This window comes from Vanessa tameamea, chromosome 26 (assembly GCF_037043105.1).
Source record: "Vanessa tameamea isolate UH-Manoa-2023 chromosome 26, ilVanTame1 primary haplotype, whole genome shotgun sequence".
NCBI lineage: Eukaryota > Metazoa > Arthropoda > Insecta > Lepidoptera > Nymphalidae > Vanessa > Vanessa tameamea.
In genome coordinates, this window is record NC_087334.1 from 5,389,352 (window position 1) to 5,408,211 (window position 18,860).

At 31.9% G+C, this 18,860-nt stretch overlaps 1 protein-coding gene across 2 annotated transcripts in view; it reads right to left on the bottom strand.

Annotated features, from left to right (window-relative positions):
* Positions 1–1,549: 1,549 nt before the first annotated feature.
* Positions 1,550–18,860, bottom strand: part of LOC113393635 (endothelin-converting enzyme homolog) — a 63,794-nt gene continuing 46,483 nt past the window's right edge. For both annotated transcript variants that reach the window (XM_026630637.2, XM_026630645.2), the window contains 13 exons: positions 12,570–12,735; positions 7,978–8,190; positions 6,911–7,124; positions 6,185–6,257; positions 5,415–5,735; positions 5,145–5,242; positions 4,761–4,924; positions 4,287–4,469; positions 3,971–4,132; positions 3,222–3,411; positions 2,659–2,789; positions 2,373–2,512; positions 1,550–1,844 (listed from right to left, as the gene is read on the bottom strand). In XM_026630637.2, coding sequence (XP_026486422.1) covers positions 1,668–1,844; positions 2,373–2,512; positions 2,659–2,789; positions 3,222–3,411; positions 3,971–4,132; positions 4,287–4,469; positions 4,761–4,924; positions 5,145–5,242; positions 5,415–5,735; positions 6,185–6,257; positions 6,911–7,124; positions 7,978–8,190; positions 12,570–12,735 — 2,232 coding nt within the window. In that variant the 3' untranslated portion in view covers positions 1,550–1,667. The remainder of the gene's footprint in view (positions 1,845–2,372; positions 2,513–2,658; positions 2,790–3,221; positions 3,412–3,970; positions 4,133–4,286; positions 4,470–4,760; positions 4,925–5,144; positions 5,243–5,414; positions 5,736–6,184; positions 6,258–6,910; positions 7,125–7,977; positions 8,191–12,569; positions 12,736–18,860) is intronic.

Below are 18,860 nucleotides of genomic sequence, written 5' to 3' on the forward strand. Positions count from 1 at the left end.
TATTTCAATATTACATCTCAAACTATTTACGAGATTCATTACATATTTATTATTCTACTCATATAATTATTGATAAAATCGGAATATAACATTCTTTAAATAAAATTTAATACGTGTACGTAAGCATTTGAAATAACTGTTATTAAGAGTCGATAATAAAAGCGTTTTTACTGTTTTGCTAATACTTTTAACGTAACAAATTCAATAATAATATTTATTGTTTTGTATACTTTTAAAACATGGATGGATTTAATTTAAATATTTTACAATAAAATAAATAATAATTTTATTTTGTTTTTTTTTTTAAACTACAAATTATTGTGCGTGACATTGACATCTAAACGTCAAATTATTTAGCGCGCACATTACGATTGTAAACACTTGAATATAATATGATATCACACAATATCTACTTTTATATTTATCTAATATTAACGTAACTACAATTATAAAGTTAAAATACAGACGAACACTATATATAATGCTGTGCGATTATTTTTTTATATATAAAAAAACTTTTATAAAATAATTTATTTGATATCGTTACTAACTAAAAATATAAAGTTTTTGAACTAATTCATTTTATGCAATTTAGTACTTATCACGTCAACCTGTATCACTACATTAAAAACATGTACTTATATCCAAAAAGCGATAAGAATTGGAAGGCAAATAATTATTAGTTCAGTTGGTCCTTTAAAATGATTATTTAATATGAAAAATATTTCAATTAAATAAATACCAGCAGTTTTAAAATATTCGATTATTACCTGTATCCATTAGAGATTACTATTTGGTATAAGGTTGCCATTTACATAAAATAAAGAATGAAATAAATAAATTAAAAAAATATATTTTATATTAAATGGAAGATTCTTAAAAAAATCGGTGATATTACGAATAATTGTACACACATTTAACGTGCGCGATGTGATGATATATTATTCTATTAGAGAAAAATATTTTTTTTTTAAAAAAATATTTAAATATTTTTTTAAAAAATATTTTAAACAATTCAAAAAAGACTCTTTTTAAGCTTAACTCCAAATACAAAATCCGAAACCATGTTAAGCTTGAGTTAAATGCTCTGATTTAAATTATTTTGTAAAAATAGTAATCTCTTATAGAATCAATCGTTACCAAAATAAAAAATAAAAATCTGTTATTATGTAACAACTGTTGATAAATTAAAAAGTACTAGATAAGAATTGCTTAAAATAAAATAAAAACCAGCAATCGGTTAGCTCACATTAAAAAAGTAACGATAAGGTTACACGGTGTTTTTAATAAATATATCTGTCAAAGATCTCATTTGATTCAGATCTACATATTTTAAACCATAGACAAAACTAGACGCTCTTTGTTCTTAATTTATAAATCATCATTACATACTACAATATACCCGTTTTAACATTGCTAAGCTCTCGCAACTCACTATTAAAATTTTATTTAATTGAAACATAGATTATTATTCATTTGGCACTTTATTAATGGTTTTTATATGAAATTGACGATTAAATAAATACTATTTCCGACATGAATTGCGGTAATATGCAATAGTATAAATCTTGTCTAATCTATGTTACAACTTTTAAAATTTTGTATGCATTACGCTGCACGTAATCAGCGTAGCCGAAGCATTATTTACACCATGGCTTATGATAAATCTACCATACTTCACATTTGTATTTAGGATTCATTTTTGAACCTACGGGACAGTTGAACTCCTGCGAAAAGTCTGGAAGATTCGATATCGGTCCAATTACTCTATACTTGGCGATGGTGTGATCGTCTTTTTCGATTTGCATCTTCGTAGATTCTTTGGTCATAGCTGAGCACCACACCTGAAAATTCATTTAACATGATTATTTTTCATATTCTAAATTTATTTGTTCACTTTAAACTTTCACGGTATTATAAATTTTTAATATTTTCTTTGACGTATCGACAGAGTTGCACTCGTCGTGGCCACGAGAAGATGTTTGTTTGTGAGATCATGTATGGAATTCTTAATTATGTTTATAATTTAAGTCAGACCTAGTTATAATAATTGTCTAACGAAAATATTTGAATTACGACCTTTTGTTCAAAAGAAGCGAGGACAACCTATACACCTCGTCCACGTCTCGTAAAAATAGCAATGATAATAAAGAACCATAACTACAAAGATTCGTTATATGATAGCTGTATTAAATTAGGTGTTTGTATTGTTATTGTTGGTGTGCCTCATGGTTCATTATTGAGACCAGAACTCTATAACAGCTATATAAATGAGAAAAATTAAAAACTGTATAAAAATTAAGTTTAGATAAAATAAAATTACGATCAAAGTCAATTATTTTAGTGAATTCGGTACATTTTATTTATATTACCTGTGCGAAAGATATAAAGAACAATTGACGATGATTGTATTTCAGTCCAGGTAATGTAAGGTTGACTTTGGCGTTCTTGCTGTATTCAAGATAGGCGTGGAATGACGCTTTCAGACCGCCGTTGTCTGCTATATTTTCGCCTGTAAATGGAAATGTTCATGTAATAATAATACTTATACTATTAAAACTATCATATTATTGATAAAATATAAGTTACTATATTATTATTTGATCAACACTTTTCTACATTTGTTTTGGTGTTAGTTCATATGGAATTGCAATTTACCGAGTGTTTGTTTGCCATTTAAATTCTGTCCCTCCATCTTGTATTTAGAATATTGTTCTTGAATACATTCAGTTCGATGTTTGAATTTTCCAATGGTTGCGTTATTCCACCAACGGTTAAGATTGCCAAACCTAAAAAAAATTATATAATTGATCAGTGGTTATTCATAGGTAATTCATATTCAGAGAAGTTCGAGGATATGTATTAAAAAAATTAAAACGACTTTCTAAACGTGAAACATATCTGAGGTTTTAAATAGTAACCGTTTAACAGGTAAGTATGACTTCAAATATGACTATTAGGGTAAGGTTTAGATTTCAAAGGTTGGTAATTAAATGGGATCAATAAGGCTCAATTACCACTATATTTATATCTAACTAAGTTACTAACTCAACTAAACTAATCACTATAAATACCTTCCTAATATTTATACCTACTTTAAAAAGGACAAAATTAAAGTAAAATTACAAATTTTAAAAACACCCCGACACACAACTCTAAAAATTAAAAAATAATATTTAATTCATAATAATTAATTAGGTGATTTAATATTTGTAATTTACCTATCATACTCCCGCCCTTGATCGTCGAAAGCGTGTGTCAATTCGTGTCCCATAACGACTCCCATAGCGCCATAATTGACACTTTTCGGGTTGTCGCCATCATAGAACGGTAACTGTAGGATACCAGCTGGAAATACTATTTGATTCTTCGTTGGTGTGTAATATGCGTTGACGGTGGATGGGGTCATTCCTATAATAAAAAACACATTTAGTGAAATAATAAATACAAAAAATGAAAGCGCGTGTAACTCTTGATGGGCAAGAAGAAAAAATTGTCTCTTTTGGTTACTGGCTCGCTTAAAAAAAACTACTACAGGTCCTGAAGATTCAGAGATAAACAGTTTTCGATTTTTCTGTTGAAATACTCAGCAGCAGCTCCGAGGCTGGAAGTTGGATGTATTCAAACCGTGTAGTTGGTAAACACATTGCGAGTCGTTAGTTCTGCGTTTAAACTCGCTCCGGTCCTGTCAGATTGCCGTCCCATCGGACAACGGGAGCGACAGAATAAATTGTTATCCGTTATTGGACAAATTTGTGCGCTTTCCTAGTCAGTCCGTTGATCTCCACCCGCAGACACTTATATCCCCAAGTTTTGACTTGGTTCGCAAACCAGTGTGTCCTGGCAAGGGACTGGTATGAATCCAAGATTGAAGGCGTAGCTCGGTTTATATTTCATACAGTGTCATGCCATAAGGTAACTCGTTTGACAGTCAATTAAAAAAATAACCAGATATTATTATTATATTTACCCCATTTGGTTTTATTAACAGGCTGATCCAATTTACTGAGATCGTGTTTAAGACTAAAAACGTTGAAAGCGATATTATTGGCGAAGTATTCGTTAGGCTTGACTTCCAACTCTTCGTACTGCTTGTCTAAATCTTCTTTGTTTAATATGTAGTCGGGAAATCCTAAAAATGTTAATTTTTCATGACCTTCCATCTTTACTCAATACAAATGTTGTTTCTCTGTTCAATGAACTGAATATTGTATAAATATGACTATTATCTGTATATAAAAGTTTGCTTAAATGATTAAACTTATTACATTATAAGTATTGCTCACCTATCATGTCAGTAATAGCATCAGCCTTCGTTTCAGCTGCCTCTCTAGTTTCAGCGTCCATCCAATCCAGTTCTTTGAGATGTTTTTTAAAAGCTGCTCGTATATTATCTATCATTATTTCACCTTGCGTCTTTGCTTCTCCATGAAATACTTCGCGGACGAACATTGCGCCCACAGCGAAACCTAAAATAAATAAATATTGCACGAAATTGATACGCATCGTATGCATAATACTTCTATTAGCATAATTCAAAGTCGAACCAATTGTCGAATGAAATAAGATTGTCGAATTGAGAACAAAGCTGATCCATGAAGAGAATGTAAAAGCAGGTCTGATTTAGTCTTGCACAATATCGGAACTATATTGATTAACAAAAACTTAAATATTGCTATCTCTTTTTAATGTGTGAAGTAGAAATGGATATAAAATGTTTGTAGTATTTTTGTCAGTATAAATTACTTTTCGAGACTTACCGATAGCATTATTGGTATCCGTAACACAATAACGCCAAGATTCCTCCGTGCCTTCAGAACCAAAGAGGGCCTTCCTTAGAATTTTAGTGGCATCTCGGAAGGACTTGGACAAATAGGTGGAGAGAGATCTGGACACCTGCCACATCATGTAACTAGTGAGTGTTCTGAAATTTATGAAATAAACATAGTTAATAATTACATATGTCTTGTTTAGTCCATCTGAATTCTATTTAATCCTTAAAACAAGCAAAATTTGTAAATATTCAACGATTTTGAAAATATTCATGTTTAAAATTATGGTAATGATTTTGTAGGAAAATATATTTACATACTTTTCAAGTTAAAAGGATGATTTGAAGAATTATACATATTATTTTAACCTACTTTTGATCTTCTTCCGTTTTACTGTATTTTCTCAAAATTCTTGTTAGATTTTTAAAATATTCTGGAGCGTATACAACTATTCTTTCATTATCAGGTATCTGCAAAACAAATTAGTTTAGTCAATAACTTGATAAAAAACATTTTTTTAATAAAATGTATTGAAACCTTAATATTTTATGAGGCAGTAAACGCCTCTAGTAGTTATAAACATTACTTTACTTCTGTGTCTAGTGTACTCTTCCTCAAAATGTTAATGTACAATGAACTTACACTTCTATTGACAAGTTTGAAGGCATCGTTAAAGAACATAGACCAATTCAGGAATGGTGCTTCTTTCTGCCACTGTTTCACTGTGTACGGATTATACAATCCTTCTTCATCCCTTCTATCCTCTGCCGGGATAGTTATATTGGCTAATTCGGATTCGAATAGAATGACTTTGTTCATCTGCACACGCGCTTCGGTTTTATTCGCTCCCAGTAAAACACAAATTCTGGTCATATAGTCTAAGTATGCATCAAGAACTTTCTTATGTGCAGTCCTGTTGAGATAATTATCGCGAGTGGGCAGATTTAAACCACCTTGATCGAGCTGTGAATGTAAAAACATTTTTTATTTACTTTAAGAAGGCGATGAGCAATTTGGATTATAAGGTCACTTTTGTCAAAAGAGCCACTGCTGAAAGTATAAGCAACTCCTTGCGCCATCCGTGCAACGTCTACCATGGGATTTCAGATGTTATGTCCCTTGTGCCTGTCATTTTGTTTACTTTCACATCATTAAAGCCACAACAACAAAAACACAGCTGTTATCGGTAAAATTACTGGTAAATGGACTAGACTCATTTGTAAAACCAGTGAAATAATCGTATTTTAGTTTTCCATTGTTTTCAGTTAGTATTCACCGATTAAATGTTCCGAAATTAAAATGAATCATTTAAATAAAAGGTTGCATTAAACAATTTGAAAATAATAAAAAAAATATATAATCCAATTTGGACATTAAAAAATTTCTTAGTCTTAATCCGAAAAATCACTTACAACGATGACGTGTTTAGATGAATTCCTGTCATCCTCTGTAACAGCCCAATTAAAAAGTCCACCTAAATTGTATCTGAAAACGACCATTTAAAATAAATAAAATAATATAAACCAATCATTTCTATTAAAATGAAGAGAATGTTTGAACATGTTAATATTTCTTTAAAGCTTAAATGTCCTATTAAATATCCAAGCATCGTAAATTTACTATAGCAACATATACCAAAGTCATTACTTGTTATAAACAATAGAAACGACTCCATTGTTATCGTTAACATTGCAAATAACATTGCAAATAAATTAGTATAAAGCGTACACGGCAGTTTCTGTAGACTATTACTGTAATTGCTATCGGTCTGAGTCACTATTTATATCTCTTTAAATGTCTTATGTATGTAATTTATTAAATAATCGATAATGACCATTCTAAATAATCCGATTAATTATTTAAATTAAGTCTACAATGCGTGTGTACATCTCGTTAATGTGAACAGTGTCGTATTTAACATTTCAGTTTCAAGAAGAAATAAATCATCAGAATTGCATCTAATATATACATTCCTCGATATTTTACTTCACTGCTAAGCACGAGATGAACCATAAGTACTAGTTAGGCAAATGGGAACTCAATGGTGCCTAGGTTTAAGTCAGCAATCTTTGGTTCAAGTCTATTGGACTATTAGTATTGGAACTTAAATGTGTGGAAATTATTGTATTATGTCTTACGTGTTCTGCACATCTTGAAGCAACTTCTGTAAGTCCCATTTGTGCTGTTTGATCAAAGTGTTCGGTAGTATGTGCCAACCACCTAACTTCTTTATAATATTCACTAGCGGCTTCTCTCCTAATTTCTCTATTGTTTCGTTCGTGTCTATACACGCGTCATAATAAACACGTGCTTTGGCTTCTGCGTCTGACGGATCAGTTATGTTGATTTTTTCTGCAATAACAAATCGTTTTTGAATCTCTATAATAAAATTAGCTCAATTTTCCTTGTTACGATTTTTTTTCCAATGATATCTAATATAATACAAAAATTTAGGTATACGTTTAGCACGTAACAAACATAGGAAATAATATATATAACAATACAATCAACACTTCTTAAAAAATAATGTACAGGAATATCACCTGTAAAATATTTGATAAAAAGGCAAAGATCGCGTGAAAACTTTTAATCAATACCGTACCAATCTTTTTACGCATGTGCAATTCCATTATAAGCCTTATAACTATGTTACATTGAACTAAATATGCTACAAAATATTTGCTAGATTTTTTCTGAAAGTCGGTTGTGTGACAAATAAATTTGCAATAAGATTCTAATTCTATAAAAATAAGCCATCGTGAGTCGAAACTTATCATAATAAAGTAAGAAAATATTTAACAAATTTTGCAAATAAAATGTTAATTCATATTCCATTTTGTATATAATATATTTTTATATTATAGCTGAGATATTATATGTTAATAAAATAAAAATAACAATACAATAAATCAAGTGTCATATCGTTTCGTTTTAAAGTACCTAATAGCGAAACGGGTAAGTGGAATGCTTCATGTCCAAAGTCTTTGTTTCCATTTAAGGAGACGTTTTTGAGGATTTTTAAGTGTGCTCTACAGTTATACAATTTAACGATTCATATATCTGCAATAGAATTTGATGTGACACATGCAGACTGTTTTCTTCTTCGAAAACTTGTCCCCCTTTTGTGAAAATTCATTACAAAATACTTAACGAATTTTATTTTACAAGTATTTTTTATGAGTAGTGCAAAATCTCAAGCCATTACCTATTGCCGATCTGATGATAAGTTGATTCTGAAGTTCGATTTTACTGAAGATTCCCCAGCTGGATTTACCCTCGGGTATCGGATTGTTTCTGATCCAACCTCCGCATGCGAAGTCGTAGAAGTCTTCACAGGGATCCTGAGTTTCGTCAAGAGCTCTGATAACTTCACTCGCTGTGTAGATACAAGAACTAGACAAACAGACACTGCTCTCTTCTGAAAATATTCCAAATTATTTGTTACTCCACGTTTTATATGCGTAAGAATTTTAAAATAGTAGTGGAAATTATTTAATTAGTATTCATGTTTGGGCCCAAAAATTGCACTAGTTCATTCGGACACTTTTTATTTATATAATGGATGTTTAGACTGGCTCAATTCCCTAATTTATGCACGTTTTAAGATAAATTATTAAGTAATTCTATAAGCTAATGATTTTACCGGCTTACTGTTTACAGAGTAAATAAAAAAGGCTAATAAGTTTTGATTTTAAGAATGATAAGTGCCAACAAATTAAACAACCGCTGCATGTCTATTAATTTTTTTATAATACAAAAAATATTTGGGTCGGCTTTGTGCAAAGCTCGGGAGGTAGGTAGCAGCCATTCATACCGGCAATACCACTACCCCTAAACACTAATATTTGGTATCGTTGTATTCCAGTTAAAAGTTTCGAGTGAATCGGTGTAACTCCAGGTACTACTGTCATAAGAACTTATTCAGCTTTCCCACCGATTACAAATACATAAAAAAGAAACAATATCATATTTTCGTTATGATCAAAATAAGAAAAAAATGTTTACAGTGCGATGTTACTTTACAGACATGTAAACAGCACTATAAAATTATGTATGAGGCTATAACGAATGTTTGCTCAGCGATCGTACACAAGCTTATTATTTAGGCAAACTATACAGACTGATCCAAAAAATATCGTTTGTACCAACTCTCATCCATTTTTTTGCTAACTGTTCTGGTAGTATTTTTTAGTAAGTTCAAAACATATAACAGCACTTTATATGCAATTTAAAAAGCTATGTAAATCATATTTAAAATTGTGGGCGTTGTCCCCAACTCCGCACTAGACTTGCCTTTTGGGACAATTGGTTTACATTTGTAATATAAAGGCTATAAAGTTACTGGGCTCGGCTTTTGATGGGTTGGGTCCAACAGATCGATATAAGATATAACAATGACCAATGACCTACAATCATACAACAATAACTACACAGAATCCCTGTTAATATTGCGAAAGTAATTCTGTCTGTCACCTCTTCACGCTTAAATCGCTGTACCGATTTTGATGAAATATATTGATAGTCTGAGATCCGGGGTAGAACGGGTGCTTTTTTTTTCTTTCAAGGAGGAAATGTTATAATGTGGATGCTAAAGTTTTATCTATTTCGAGCGGGTAAAACTGCGGCTTCGGCTAGTACTAATATAATTATACATGTAAATAAAACATAATTAATTCAGCTAATGTAATTGTTATAAAAACGGAAATAAAAATTAATTAAAAAAAGCGAAAGGTTCGTGTATTTGTATTTTTAGTACTCAACACGTTTGAACGACTGGAATCAAATGAAATTTGGTTTAGTTTGCTTTACGTCGATTGGATCTATAGCCTATTCCAACCACAAAGAGGAATAATGAACGAATAAAGTGAACAGCATTCATTGATATCGATTTGATCGATAACGTTGGTCGAGATCTTGATTATTCCTTGGTATTTATTATGGACATCAGCTATCTACCAGTGAAAGTCCCGTCAAAATCCTATCCGTTCCAGAGATTAGCCGGAACAAACAGATAGACAAACAGGTATAAAAAAGTAGTCTTCCTTCGGTCTCAAGCTTGCTTCATATCAAATTTCAAATTCGTTTAAGTAATTTAGTCGTGAATGTTTGAACAGACAAACAAAAAAATATACAGACGGACAGAAATACTTATATATCAAGAACTGTTTGTAGTGCATTTTTTTATATAAGGAAACGAGCATATGGGCCACTTTGGGTACTTAGATGTTATGTGCCTGTAGAGACACATGCTCATTCACCATTTAAATCCGAACACAATAGTACTCAGTATTGCTGTTTGGCGGCAGAATTCCTGATGAGTGGTTGGTACCTACCCAGTATATGTAATATATATGTAAATATAATATTTTTATTACGATACGAGTTAAATAAATACATTATATACTTTTAATTTAAAAACAAGATTGTTTTTTGTATTTTAATTATGCCTAGCAAATATGGAATTTATTTATGGATAAACTCTAAAACTTCTGAATCGATTTCAAAAAGATTATAACCATCGGAAGGCAATTCATTGTGTGTAACATAGCTATACTTATTTATTTCAGTAATGATAACATAGTCTATTGGTAGTTTTTTGTTTTTTTAATTTATTTCATAACATTTATTTAATTTATATTCGCAAATCCAAATTTATTTTGATAGTATTTAGTATTTTTAGTTTTAGTTTTTACTATATTTAGTTATTAATTTTTGTCAATTTAAAGTATCTGTAGAAATTTTATTGATTTGTTTAATAAAAAAGTTGAACAATTTATTTAGGAATTACGTAACAGTTTGTTTCCAATATAAAATAAAGTCAAAAATATTTTATATTCACATATTCCACGCGTGGACAGCCTTGAGCACAGCTAGTCCGTTATAAAACAATTCCAATGTTGTCCAATATAGTACGACATTTTGACAAATTGAATTAGAATTAACTATAGGTATTACCATATCTGGATACAAACAGTTCTAAATTTTCGTGTAACGTGATCTCATAAACACGGGGTGACGTCGAGACTGCGATGACCTTCGTAACAACCCCGAGGCTCGTTTATATTTCACTTAGCCCGTCGCTTTACGACATAATAAACTATATTGTTTTGTTTCGATCTCAATTAGGTATAATCATCGTACTATATACCAATAAATAAATATGTCTGTCTGTGAATAAATATCGCGTGTACATATACTTTTATTAATCGTAATTTATCAAATTTCACGACGATCGGTTGAGTAATTAAGACGTGAAAACTTAACACAGCAACAAACACACCTTACTATTTATTGTATTAATGAGTATTACTTAAATAAAAAATAGTACAACAACGTTAATTAATAATCAAATGATAAAGTTTTATGTTTACTGAAATTGTTATCTTCCATAGAAAATATAAATTATATCATACGAAATCTAGACACGCGTTAGCGTGTCAGCCAAGTTCAAGTAACAGAACTGGCGAGCAGCACCGTGTGTAATATTACACGAACCATTTGGAGCCACTTTTGACCTCCTCATAACTCAAAAACTGTTTGACATAAACGTATCAAATTTCGCTCATACATTGAGACTCGCGAGATACATATGTGTTTCAAATTTCAGAAACGCATCTCAAACGGTTATCTAGATATTAACGTCTAAAAATCGTCATTTTTATCACTGACTAACCTATAGATCAAAACTATAACCTACTTCCAGGTGACCTAGAAAGTTCAAATTTGGCATGCAGGTAGATAATTAGGCCAATATAAAGGAAAAAATTTAAAATTGGTAAATTTTTATCATTTTATTATAATTTTTCATTTTATTGGGTCTATTAGGAACACTTATATAATTAGTTCCTGTAATAACTGTAAAAAAATGATGTAAGAACCAGCAATCAAAACTTATGGCAGCCGGTCTTAATGTGGATTTTAAGTATTCACGTGAATATATAACGAGTCGAATACCACCCTTAACTTTTTTTAATCCAAATAAATCCGTTTTAGTACTTATGAGTACAGTCGACTTTCGTATTTATTACGTTATTAACTGGCATTTAGCGCGCATCAATGATGCAAAATCATTATATTTAAAAATATAGGTAGTATACTAAAAAAATATAGGTTTCGTGAGACTGTAGTAGAGTATGTATATCGTAACTGAGATGATTTAAGTATGTACTGTAGCGCTACAAACGGGGATCCTTATTGCTTGGAAGAACAGTATCGAGCAAGCATGCTGATGTCAGCAAAATGACTTGGCTAGTTCTCATATACGAACTATATTATGGCCTTCGTAAGTTCTAAGCCTGTTACAAATGAATTATAAACACAAATTAAGCACGCAAAAATTCAATGGTACTTGTCTGGATATGAACTCGCAATATCTGGTTAAGATTCATGTTTTCTAGTGACTGGACCATCGCAGCTCTTAATTTACGTTAATACTAACTAAGCAATATTGAGCTGTCCTCCATACTTCTTAGATGTTCTGAGTTATAATTTGTTATTATAAACACAAACTACAATTTGTGTTTATAAACATATAAAACTAGCCAAGACAGACCTTAGGCTACAATATATTATCCTAAGTTATAAGAAGAAATGATATTTTATGTACTTATAAATAATTTTCAGGAAGGACCACTGAACTTGGCACCCATTTAGATCTCACTTCTTTTGTCGTTGAAGTCAACAACCAAGGTATACATCATAATATTGGACTTGGCTCTCATTTTTACATTTATGTTTTTGATGGGATTAAATATTTAATCCCTAAATGTTCGTATATATAAAGTTTCAAGATCTCACCTTTATGCTCAGGTTGGTAGCACGGCGGTACTGGAATATACGACGGACCACGTAGAGTCAGCAGAACAGATATAGTCAATAGTACAACTACGAGGAGGATAGCACTCGTTACGAGAAGCACTCTTTCTAGCTTGGTTCTCTGATGCCATCCTATAAACGAAACGCCCTGTAACAAGGAAATAAAATTGTTATTATTATACAGTTACATATGTCCAATCATTACTATATGTTATAAAACAAATCAAATCTGTCTGCCTAAATACCTCAAAAAATACCAAACAGATTCCAGACGGTTTTTCACCAATGAATGAAGTGATACTTGAGAAAAGTTTAGGTGCACAATTCATTATAGGTTTCTTGTATATTGACTGAAATTTGACGGTGATTGTTGAAAATGTCGGAAAGAAAGGTCGACGGGTCGGGAGCTTTCTGGTGTGCGCCGCACAAATCAATTAAATTTCGTGTATTACGAATCGAAACGTAATCGTTGTCTATCTACTAAGAACACGATCCGGTTGCGATTCGTTCGAAGTTGAATCGCAGTATAATCGAGAATATATTTTGATCGTTATAAATTAGTACAATTTGCCCTAGTTACAATACAGTAAGGTTTGTTTTGTCAGGAGTAGATAGTTAACATAGAAGCCAATAAAAGATGTCTAAAATTAAAATTGGTGCTAGAGATTACCGGTATTGTTTTAGAATTTAATTTAAAATACTTGGAATTCCAAAATACAAGATGTTAAAAAGTACGATTCTAAAGGAATGTTCGCAAAAACACTCGGGGTAAGACCGACAAGACCACATACAGTCTGAAGTTAACAGAGTCGATTCGCTGTCAATTTTCCTAATAAACATATGTAAATACATAAGATTTTTCCCTCAAAACATAAGGCTTTTCGGATTTTTCATGCCGAGTGTTTTACGGTTGTCCTCGTTTTTTAATTTTATCTCATAAACAAATTCATAATTATGTTCTTTATTTAAAAATATATTGACAAAAAAAGAAACGATTTTTTCGATTTTAGAGTATCGATATATCGGAAATTATCGAAATCGTGGCCCCCCACATTTGGATTTATGGCGTATCGTTAGGATCCACGAGCGACACAGGCTATTTTAAATTCAATTCATTATTCATTCAGGACAGTCGTGTCTTTTAATTTTATTTATGTAAATAATGTCTTTATTGAGTTAAGAAATTAGAAGTGTTATTAAGAATTTATTAATATTTTTAAATTCTTAGTCAACTTAATTAATGATAAGTGGTTTCTTTTCTTGCTAATATTCGCGTGCGCCACTTCGAGATTCCTTTATTCTTCTATTGTTCGTTTCATTTTAAAGGCACGGTGACTTTTGTATTATAAATTAACTTTTACCTAAATCTATTCAATTAGTTTACTAAATTAGCATTTACAAATTACCGTAACATATAATAATAACCGTATGAAAATCAGCCCTAGTCATGTTTGTAAAAAAATATCTAAATAATATTTAATATTTATCACTATTAAACTAATAATAATACGTTCATTCATTTGAATTATAAGACTAAGAAAATAAATTAAAACAAAACATCACTATCAGTATCACTATTTTTATCGGTTACTCGATCGTAATCGCTTTAAACTTGACCGAATGCGCTGTAAACAAGATCAAAAGATTCAGTATAGCACATTAAATGTTTTGTAGGTCACTTTGCTAAATTTAATCGATGTTGTTGTTAATCCTGCGTACTAAAAACGGCCCGTAAACTACCGTGGGGCAATCGTCTTTCTCTTCTTAAGAAGAATTTTTAGAGGTTATTCTACCATGATTTCCCTAAATTCCAATGGGCGTTATACCTAATTCAGTTTACTTTGTATATGCCAGCTTTCTACCGCCAGACATTATAATTCGTGTTGTGTTCGAGTTTGAAGAGTGAGTAAACAGTGAAGAATCGACATTAAACGAATTTGACATGACTAAAATCATGGATTTTATCTATTTATAAAGGATAACAAGTAACATTTTGAAAAAATTAACTTAACAAATTTTATATAATTTGTATTTTTTTGCTGTCTCTACTCTTGGTTTTATGCACACTAAGATATCTTATAAGCAAGTGTCACTCACACTAATGCAAGCTGATTATTATTTAACGCTTTCGTAAATGAATAAAATACGTAGCAAATGCAAAGTTTTGTGGGTATTAATTAACAATGCAGGATTTATATCAATACAACTCGTTTCCTCACACTGTTTTCTTTGAAAGCAGATCATGATAATTATAATAGTGCTTAATTAGATTTGATTCTCCGATCGTTACATAAGATCTACATAATTTTGCACATTATATTAAATAAGGTATTTTACGCAATAAAATATAAACATAATAGAAAATCGAGGTGATTTTATAAACGTATCTATTAATTTGGAAAAGAGTAACTTCAGATATTTTTTTTATAGTTCCCCTCGATTTAATCTACATTTCCAACTAGTGAAGTAAAGTCAAGTGTACGAATAGCTTTACATTAATATATTAACATCTGATTCAGACGAATTAAATACCTATTCTATCTATCTATCTTAACTCCCTCCGGCATAGACCCTACTCATACAAAGTCATCTGACGTACTGTCAAATATAATATATACTAGACTAAATACATAGACAATGAGATTTAGACATAGATAATTTTACTGGATTTTACTAATATCATATATTTTTCAAAATCATTTTCTTTAAACATCGCACTAGTATTGAATCGCAGTACATGTATTGATTACCGGTTGTCATATAAAACGCGACGATAGATTGAGACGTACGTAACTTGCCCTTCGATCCTGCAATTGTATTCGCCTTATTATGTATTTGCATAGTCATATTGATTAAACGTGTAATTATGATTAATACATCTATTACGCTCTGCGGTGTTATTGTGGGAGAATTTCGTATAACACTATGGCGAGACTACCTCATCGGTCTTACGGCTAAATATAAGGACGCAGATCCCGAAGTTTTAGGGTCGTTTTTAAACCCCCTGTAAATTCCCCACTGCTTGATTAAGGCCTCCTCTCCCTTTGAGGCGAAGGTATGGAGCATATTGCACTGCTCCAATGCGGGTTGGTGGAATACAAATGTAGCAGAATTTCGTTGAAAATAGACACATGCAGGTTTCCTCACGATGTTTTCCTTCACCGCCGAGCACTAGATGAATCATAAACACTAAAAAAAAACAATAAACGAATATATTGGGTTTTTCTATTGTAATTTTTTCAGTAAAAGTTCGAATTTTGAATGTAGGGAATGTGGCACACCCGTGCCTCGAGAAGCATTTTAATCCGTTGATGATCCGCATGGACCGGTCCGGTGGTTCCGGTCGTGTTGCTGAACACTTATGCACCATTATATAACCTGCGTAATTGGTTGGTCTCCCTTGTAAATTGTAAATTGTATAAGCCGACCGACAAGCTATTTTGATACGTGTAAAATTTAAATATTATAATTATTTAATAAACAGATGTAAATCACTTTATAACATTTCACGATCGTATTCACCGTTGAGTTTACAGTTTAATTGTGCAATACTGTTTTGTAACAAACTAAATCACTTCGTATCTCACTCGTGTAATGTTGAAAACCAATTAACAATGACACCATATATATCTAAGGTGATACTTTAAACATTATAATTATCATGGACAATGTTGTATAACTTGTTTTATATAGAATTTCTAGTTTGTTCTTAGAGAATGAGTATTGTAGATAATTATTAATTAGTGTAAAACTTATTATTTCTGTCTTATTTCTTCGAAAAAGATATAAATTAGAATATGAACAGTACTTATTTATAATAAATATTCTAGTTTGTACATAAAATCATTATTATTATGTAAATGTTTTAATATAATTTTAATTAATGTTAATAATCGTCACAAGGTGATCTGCGCTGTACCCGCGTGTATCTTTACTGACAAGCCCGTAGGACATAGCGTGATGTTTTATAGGTATACAGCCTTTTCCAACCATAAGAGGAATAAAGATCAATAAATTACTTTAACATTGAATTCACGCTATATCATTGAGATGTCGAATAAAATCTATGACATTAATTTTGAATTCGCGAAGAAATTGACGTTTGATTTATGCGAAAATTTCGAAATTTGTGGAATTAAATTAAAGTAGTTGTAAGTAGTCAAGTAGAATATTATTAACCGAGAACTATTTGTAATGTATAAGATAGCAGAGTTATTAGTAATCGCACGAAATAGTTTAAAGTAAGTATCGTTGATGAAAACCTTCTCTTTAAAAAAAATACAATCGATTTTTTTTAGACGTATGTAGGCGGACGGGCAAATGTTCCACCTGTTGGTAAACAGTTGCCACCGCCCATAGACGATGGTGTTGTAAGAAATACATATATTCACTATTCCTTGAGGCGAGATGACCTAGTGGTTAACCGATGATTGCTAGTGCAAACTACGGCTAGCACCACTGAATTTTCATGTGCTTCCGTTGTGTTTATAATTCATATCCTGCTTGGCGATGAAGAAAACCATCGCGAGGAAACATGTATTTGTCTAATTTCAATGAAATTCTGCCACATGTGTATCCAGCAATCCGAATTGGAGCAACGTAGTGGAATAAGCCTTACCTCAAAAAGGAGAGGAGGTCTAGTCCATCAGTCGGGTAATATTTTTATGCCTGTAGTTACACTGATTTCACCCTACAAACCGAAACTCAACAATACCGAAAAACTATGAATTAGATTATATTTTGTTAATCCACAACGATCATTTAACGAGAAGCCGCGTCTTTGTGAGTGAGCCGATCTATAATCATAACTGTATTCAAGGTTTATTTTTGTAGAAGGTTGTAGCTGGTTCAATTTTCGCGCATGGGATCAGAATTGCGATCGAACGGGGACATGCTGTTAGCATTTTTACCACAATTCCACGCGGATTGGTACAGTAGGTTATTTCTAATTTTGATTTCTTCCATATGTTATCGGACCGTTTGTTTATAATAAATCTAAGGCGTATTGTAAACTGTCGGAAAATGATGAACGGTTATTGTTTTTAAAATAACGAACCGATTTAATTTCTATTATAAGCACACTAATTTCAAAATAAACAAAATTAAAAATGTTTATTTCATAACTTGCAAAGTATTTGCGTTACGTCATTTCGAATCCCCAATTAAGTAAAGAATTTAGCTTTTATTATACATTATCTATTCTACTGCCAAGCGGAAATACTTAGTATGGTTATGATCCGGTTTGAAGAGCGAGTGAGCTAGTGGGACTACAGGCACATGGATCTCTAATGGCGGTGCTGAACACCTAGCTGGTGGTCCATTTGTCCGACCACCTGCTTATATCCGTTGAAATATAAAGGTCTGTAACACTGCGCAAATGCTTCTTCGAGCTTATCCCGTATATTATCTAACGCTTCCCCCCTTATACATACGCTTAAGCCACGATCGGAAACAAGTCGCAGTCAGTCTTCCATGCTCCACAATTTTTACTTTTTTTATTGTAATTGAATGAAATAACTTAACCTAAAATTTTCCGTCAGTTTATAATTAGTCTAGATTCATTATAAACCACAGTGAGAAATTATTACAGTTTTACGGTGACATACACAAATTCAATTATTTGCTTGAACAAATTCCTTATAAGTACCTTATTTTCGTGGCTTTTGTGGTCAAATATTGCAATTGCAATTATCCCTCTTCCAAACAACTTTTTACTCTCTTTCTCTTTATATCTATCTCTTTCTAGGATATACGGTTTAAAATTCCCAAGAGATTCCTAATAACATTTTATTTCTTGTCATTTAAATATTCAATTTTAGGGTTAGATACCTACTTTTTTATAGGCGGACGAGCATATGGGCCACCTGATGGTAAGTCGTCACCACCGCCCATAGACAAAGGCGCTGTAAGAGATATTAACCATTCCTTACATCACCTTTGCGCCACCAACCTGGGGACATAATCAGCCTGTAAATTTCCCACTGCTGGGCTAAGGCCTCCTCTCCCGTTGAGGAGACGGTATGGAGCATATTCCACCACGCTGCTCCAATGCGGGTTGGTGGAATACACATGTGGCAGAATTTCGTTGAAATTAGACACATGCAGGTTTCCTCACGATGTTTTCCTTCACCGCCGAGCACGAGATGAATTATAAACAAATTAAGCACATGTAAATTTAGTGGTGCCTGCCTGGGTGTGAACCCGAAATCATCGGTTAAGATGCACGCGTTCTAACCACTGGGCCATCTCGGCTCCCAACCTGGGGAACTAAGA